The sequence below is a fragment of the Gymnoscopelus microlampas genome (genome assembly GCF_963454915.1).
Source record: "Gymnoscopelus microlampas genome assembly, chromosome: 14".
NCBI lineage: Eukaryota > Metazoa > Chordata > Actinopteri > Myctophiformes > Myctophidae > Gymnoscopelus > Gymnoscopelus microlampas.
The window spans coordinates 3698182-3705887 of NC_139951.1; the positions used below are offsets into that span (position 1 = coordinate 3698182).

At 38.6% G+C, this 7706-nt stretch overlaps 1 protein-coding gene across 1 annotated transcript; it reads right to left on the minus strand.

Annotated features, from left to right (window-relative positions):
- Positions 1–2107: 2107 nt before the first annotated feature.
- Positions 2108–6130, minus strand: LOC311059865 (uncharacterized protein). Its single transcript, XM_084077966.1, has 4 exons — positions 6077–6130; positions 4938–4971; positions 3971–4085; positions 2108–2937 (listed from the first exon to the last, which is right to left on the minus strand). The coding sequence occupies exons 2-4, from the start codon at positions 4968–4970 to the stop codon at positions 2765–2767; spliced, it is 321 nt and encodes a 106-aa protein (XP_083934092.1). The 5' UTR covers position 4971; positions 6077–6130; the 3' UTR covers positions 2108–2764.
- Positions 6131–7706: the final 1576 nt, after the last annotated feature.

Consider the following 7706-nt stretch of genomic DNA (forward strand, 5'->3'; position numbering starts at 1 on the left):
AAAGAATTATAATTAGTAAGCAAAGGAAATTATATAAAAAGAACAAAAACATTTTTTTCATTAAAACAAATTAAAAACGCAATCAAAAAAAGTATTTGCAAGCAAAAAAATATAAGACTTGAAAGAAAAGAAAAAATAATTGAGAACAAAACTTTTAAAATTCAAGAGTAAAAAAATAAGGAAAACTGTTTAAACTACATAAAACAAAATACTTAGTAAAATGTTTGGGTAATAAAATGTGTTGTGCTAAATAACATGTTTTTAATGTTTTTTTTCCTTGTTTGCCAATGAAAGTTTTTTTTTTCTGATTGCAAAACGTCTTCTCTCTCAAAACCTAAGTCTTTGGTCTCGATTCTTTTTTTCTCTCTCTCGGATTTTTTTGTGTGAGGGGTTGAAGTTCAGAAGGCGTGTCCTACGCTGAAAAGATGTAAGACACCTCTCCATTGGTCACTCGGAGTCTGAGTGACAGCGCCTCCCTTCCTTATGTAGTTTGTTGAATGCAGGGATGGAGGTGTGTTACGGCCAGCACTGTTTTTTGATTGATTGAAATATTAGCAGTTTGCCAAAAAAAACAAACAAACATGAAAGTACAGTTTAATGCAAGGTCAGCTAAGAGGATTTAAACCCAAGAAAGCCTATGACTTGTTTCCATTAGGGTCCTTCCTACTGAATTCATAGAGACATTTATGACAGACAGTATATACACTACTATGCAAAACATCATAAAAACAAAACATAAATATATGTACAGTAAACAGTTTGAGTAAACAGATTTATGGAATACTTTATTAACAGTAGGATACAGAGGTACGATTTTTACAATGATGTTATAAGGATAACACACAAAGGCTTGTTTCCATTGTGGTCCTCTGGGACTGAGGTCAGAGCTCCATCCCAACTCTGGGCGCTACACTATTGAGCATTTTAGGCTATTAGCGATTCAGATGATTCCCTAATGCTAGGTTTCTGTTCTACTTACAGTTTGTGATCTGTATTTAAAATTGTTGTATTGTTGTTATTGTTATAGTAGGCCAGTGGTTCCCAAACTTGGGACCGGGACCCTCAGAGGCGGTCCCCAGATTAGCTTAATGGGCAACATAGTTTTCTCTCTCAACAGTAAACAAACCAACCTATACATACCAAGTGTATACAGGTTAACATATTTTTAAGTGACAATTTAATGACTTTTAAGACCTTCTTAAGGCATTGTGCGCAGTGCGCTTGTAGTTTGGCTATTTTCACAATATTTATCTGTGGAACCGAGTAAAACTAAATGTAATTCCTACAATTTCAAGTGCTTGTCAGGGTGGGTGGTCCCCAGTTCAAGTATGATTATTTTGGGGGGTCCCCAGTTCAAATATGATTATTTTAGGGAGTCACAGCCTGAAACGTTTGGGAACCCTTGAAGTTATAAAATAAAGCTATACATTATTTCATGTTATATTCATTATTCTAATTAAGGCAAGGCTGAAGTGACTGGCCTACTGGTCAGGCCCATTCCAGATAGACTGCTTTGGAAACGTTTAGTCTGATAGTGCGCTTACTTTATGATCCATCATCCAAGGCCTGAGGGTTCGAATCCACTGCGGGTCACTTTTTTATGATAGGTTAGTTAGTGTCAGGTTAAGGTAATGTATAGTTTTCTGTGAGGCTATTGAATTACGCTGGCAGCATCACAAGAGCAGAGGTGAGGGACCCACATACCCATCAAGAGACTACTGACTCACTCACTGAAACTCATACCCTAGGGAAACCTGGTGGTAGACTTGGGTTGGATTTCATTTGCCCCATTGAATTAAAAAGGTAATAGTACAGATTATTTGGGACTGTAGCTTTAAATGCCACATGCATATTTTCAACCTGCCAACAATACCTTAAATCCTAACAAATGCAGTTCTAACTTAGTATGCAGAAGCACTTTTTGTTTTTGCATTCTCAACCAGCATTTCAGTATACACAGACAAGGCCTAAATTGAGCAGAAATGTATTTATCCAACATTGACTTTCCTATAATTAGCATAAACTGCATTTGAAGGTCAAATTAACAGATAGCAATTCACCATGTATTCATACAACTACATTTTCAGTGAAAAAGATTTTAAAGATGTATTTTTTTAAACAGTTACAATGTCAGTGTTACACTGCCAGTGCCCTTGAAAGGTGCAAACATTTCAAAAGTTAGGGAGGGTAAGTGATTTTCTTTCGTTAAATTAAGTGTTAAATAGCTCTAGCTCTAGATTCTGATCGTACTCATTGCTTTAGAGGGTTCAGTAACATGTCTCTCCGGCTCTCTAACAGAAAATGCATTCTCAGGTTGGGATGCCAATTTTATCCAATCAAGATAGAAACCTCAGTCAAGATACAGAAGTGAAATTGGAAGTGATGACACAAATAAATAAGCAGACACAATTGGACCTGGAACACTATAAAAATGAAGAGGGTGTTCTTTGCATTTCATTTCTACACCACAGCTGACATTTTTAAACAATGTACCCCCTCCTGCTGTGATGTCATCCAAATGTCATAGTATATGATGTCCTCACATCAGGACAGTGCAATTTAGGTTCATAATCGTCCAAGTTCACTTTTAAGTTTGTATCCTTAACACAAGTAAAAATTGACAATGGACTGGAGTAAAAAAGTGACAATGTACAGTTATTTACAAGTTACACTCTGTCAAAGCTTGCACCATTAATGTCAGAAAGCAAGTTGGTCTTAAAAGACTCGTAATCTTCAAGGTGGGCTGTTGGAAGTGTTACAAGCACTAACAATTGGATAACAAACAGTGTGGCCTGTGGACTAGACAGTTGTGGTCAACTATTTTGATTTTCTTTCTCTCCGACACCAGCAAATGCCTGTGTCCCTGCCCAGTCAGCCATTGCATCACCATGGGCACAGAGGGTCTCTCTTCTTCAGCCGCATCTTCTGGTTGTACATCTTAGAAAGGACAAGAGATCAGAATCAACATCTGAAGTAACAAGTTTCAAAGCTTAAACAACTCATTCACAAGAATCACCAATACAATACACAACGGACCAAATATGATTATGATCGGAAACTGTATTATTTGTCTGACAGTCCGATATCCAGATAATGAAATTGTGTTGTGCTACTGACAAGATACACTACGATCACTTGAGAACATTGCTTGCCCTGTACCCGGTTAGTTAGTGGCTCCACTTCTTTTTCCTTTATGAAAATAAACAAAATACTACGGAGCTTGCACAAAAACACATTTCACCCATTGTTTTACACCTGTAAACCTGTGATGTGACAATAAAGATCATTGTGACAAAGACTATTCTGATTCTAAAATTGGTTAAAATCTGGGCATATGATGTGCTGTATGAGTGTAGGACAGGGTTTCTCAAAGTGGGTGCCGTGACGCCCAGGTCCAAGTCCAGGGGTGCCGCAAAATACTTTGATAATGTTTGGAATGTATCAATATCACTTCAGTTTAACACTTAGAACCTCTACACTTAATAAAACGGAGTTGAGGTGCACCGTACTTGGTGCGTAATCTCTTCACCAAAATTAGCAATCTACAAGCTCACAACGCGTTGTGAGCTTGTAGATCTGCTATTTTTGGTGAATGTTCCCCTCAGAATAGGAATGCTAGGGTTCAAGTGGTTAAACGTCAAGTATAATGTTATTTGCAATGTGTCCTGTAATGGAAACAGATATTCTCTCAGTTTTCCTTGTGACAAACTGTAATTTAGGGGGGAGGATTTAAATAATACATACCATAATGTGACATAAATGTAAGGTGCTGTAAAGTAACAATGTAATTCAGGGGTGCCGTGGATGAAAAGTTTATTTACACGGGTGACCTGAGCCCAAGAAGTTTGGGAACCACTGGTGTAGGATCTCCTAAGGTATAGGAGATCCTACACCAGTGGTTCCCAAACTTCTTGGACTTAGCTTAGGACCTAAGCCAATATCAAAATGTCTTATGGAAGGTTTTACCTACCCTCAAGTAAAAGATATTGGAAGTTATCCAAGATCTTCGACTCCTCCACATGATTTGCCGAGCCTTGTGGAGACATTTCTGGGACCAGGTGTGACACAATGTAATGCACGTCCACCTAAGAAAACAAAAGAGTATTACAGCCCAACAGTTTGATCCAATTATGAAAATACCACTTGGCACTTGAGGAAATGTTAAGGCATTCAAAATAATACAAGACTAGAAAAAGCGCTCCTCGGAGCACAGGTCTCCACCAGGTAAGGTAGGTTATTGTGGGCCAGCAATGTTGGGAATGCGCCAATAAGGATGGAATATGAAAAATCGGATGGAGCCGTCTTGATCACTTGACTATAGAGATAATGTGTAACGATTTGCATGATGTTTACTGCAACACTCCATTGGCTATCTCTTGATGAGGTCGTAAACCTCAAGGCCTTCATGAAGCTGTTGCAGCATTGGTATGTGTTTAGTGCGCATGTGTAGGACAAGAGCCCTTACAAAAGGAAAAGAATAACAGACATCAAATTTTATGACAGCCATTTTAAAATGTACAATTACAATTTAGGCATTTAGCAGACACTCTTAAGAGTGATTCACAGTAAGTAAGGCAAACACAAGCAGGGGTTGACACTAACGGTTGCCCGACTGCCCGTGGCAAGTTAATAAAACGTTCAGGCAAATGTTGTTTGCCTTCAGGTTGCCCGATGGGCAAGTGCATTCCGTCTTTATTAAATAATATTGGCTATTTATGAAGAACAATGCTACTTTTTTACAATTGGCAGATGCACTCATTCAAAGAGACTGTCGCCACTCTGCAGTTATCGATTGGATTTAACATTGATTTGTTCTTATTGTTCAAGTCACACAAACGCAGGACAACACTGGAAAACAACTTAATATTTTGTCTCTGTTGTCCCGCAATGACCACAAGGTGACCAAATGTATGTGAATGTGAACAAATTATCCTTACCTGGGCCTCTGGCCTGCATGGTTGGTTCTGCATTCTGCCAGGGAGACAAGGAGAAGTTATTGTCATTGAGGCCATAATACATGGCTACAGGCTGTAGGAGCCTGAATGTGTACCGTGTTGTTTTCATATTTTTGATTAGGCTGCTTTGATTTTGATTAAGAAACACCTTTCTTGGGTACTATCATTTCGGTCAATTAGGACATTGGTGTGGTTTCCCCTTTTACTGTACCGTGTACAGTAGCACGTCGGTGTGGTGAGACAAAATAGAATGCTTAAGTCAGGGGTCTTCAACAGGGGGTCCGTCACCGTAACCTAGCATCCCTCCCTACTACTGAAGAGAACTTTAGCCAAAAATAGCAGATCTACAAGCTCACAGCGCCTCGCACTACAAGCTTGTAGATCTGCTATTTTTTGGAAAGATGTTTGGTGTAGAGGGGGAAAAAAAGCAGACCAAGTACAGAGTGAAAGGTCTTTACTAAGTAGTTCAGCCCTCAAATACTAAGTATTTGAGGGCTGAAGTGGTTAAATGTCTGAAAATACACATTAACATGAATCCAACATGACAGTGTCTGTCAAACAAGTCTATGAAGCTATCTATGAAATATATGAACAAGTTTAATCTTCATTTTATACACTATGTATTGGGGCCCTGCTTCATCTCTCTCTGAGCTAGGGGGTCCTTGGCCTGAAAAGCGTTGAAGACCCCTGGCTTAAGTTTCATACTCATTTGGGTTCCCAGAACAACAATTATGTCAATATATAAACAGTTACGCAAACGTCAGAATGTACCTATTTGGATGCGTCGTAGTTGAGAGCCTAGCACACTAAGCTGCACTTTTCATTTACTCAATGATAATAGTTGCATCAAACAACGCTAAAATAATTGCAGCACATCACAATAAGAGCATGAACTAACGTTATTATGGATGATTGACCTGGTAACTGGAGTAGCTACATAATACACATGCAACGACATGCTGCAGGCTGGCAATAGGCGTTGGACGCGCGAGTCACGGAGTGACGGCCACTAGCAGCACAATTATGTATTTTAAATTACTATCTTATATAATTCAATTAAATAAAGTCGCCATAGGCCTAATATGTGAAAAGGTTAAAAGGAGGGAAGTTAAAATACTTACGCACTGACTATCTGCCAAAGTGTCGCACCACAAAAATCTGCCACAGCTGGAGAAATGTACTGGACAGGAGTAGAATGTTGTTGTTGGCCGGGGGAGGGGGGTGGTTAAGGAAGTTGTCAAGCTGTCACTCAGACTCCGAGTGACCAATGGAGAGGTGTCTTACATCTTTTCAGCGTAGGACACGCCTTCTGAACTTCAACCCCTCACACAAAAAAATCCGAGAGAGAGAAAAAAAAAATCGAGACCAAAGACTTAGGTTTTGAGAGAGAAGACGTTTTGCAATCAGAAAAAAAAAACTTTCATTGGCAAACAAGGAAAAAAAAACATTAAAAAACATTTTATTTAGCACAACACATTTTATTACCCAAACATTTGACTAAGTATTTTGTTTTAGGCCTATGTAGTTTAAACAGTTTTTCCTTATTTTTTTAATCTTGAAGTTTTGCTCTCAATTATTTTTTCTTTTCTTTCAGATCTTATATTTTTTTGCTTGCAAATATTTTTTTTGATTGCGTTTTTAATTTGTTTTAATGAAAAAAATGTTTTTGTTCTGTTTATATAATTTCCTTTGCTTACTAATTATAATGTTTTGCTTGCTGTTTTATTTTGTTTTCATTCAAAACTATTCTTTGCTCTGTTTATATTTTTTCTCTCTCGAATGTTTTTCTTTTGTTTGGTTAATAAAGACACAAATGTAACTCCATACTGAGGACTCTAGCTGGAGCACTCATCCAATGTCATTTTGACTATGCATGTCCCGGTAGCATTTTCTTTTTTTTGCATTTTCTTTTTATAGCTATATATACTCACCATTTATCAATGCTAACATTAACTTGGAGATAAATCATTGTTGCCTTTTTTCTCTCTCTCAACAACAGTATGTCACACCACTGTAGTGTCCCTTGCTGCAACAAAGGCAAATCACCCTATTTGAGGTTTTACGAGTTTCCTGTGGATAAAACAATACGGGCTCTAAATTTGGCCGAACTGGCTAAAGCCACTAATTTGGGATTTAGGACTACGCAAGGGGCGTTTCCCCACTAAAGTTGCTATTTTGGGACACCTGCCTTACCCGCAAAACACCTGCACTACCCGTTATATTATGCAAAGGTGTGGTAAAACTAATCACAGTGCCAGATGCCATTGCCTTTAAGAGAAGACTGTGCAAGCCATTATCCCCAATCCAATCTTACGCACTCCTTTCATCCCTGTCTGCAGTGTTGCCAGGTCTGCTTATTATAGGCCAGATTGGGTTTGTTTGTCTGAAGTCGCTTGAAAATACTGGTAGAATGGTTGTGAGCTTGTAGATCATCTATTTTCAAATAGCCAACATATAAAAATATGCACATTGTTTAATGGCCAACATATGTAGGTTTGAAATGCTCATGTGGCCTATTATAGTCACTTCTTTTGGGCTGTTTTCTTTTTTTCCTTCTTTTTTTTGTCTTAAATTTTGATCCCACGATTTTGTGACCCCATTTTTTACACCCAGTGCCAATTGTCTATGTTATCCTGGGCACTACACTCCCTCTGCCAACCTAGGGAGGCCAGGGCCGAGCTCATGCCTCCTTCAACGCATGAGAGCCAACTGACCTTCTTATCACCTGACAGGGGAGAGTTTCCCCGGTTG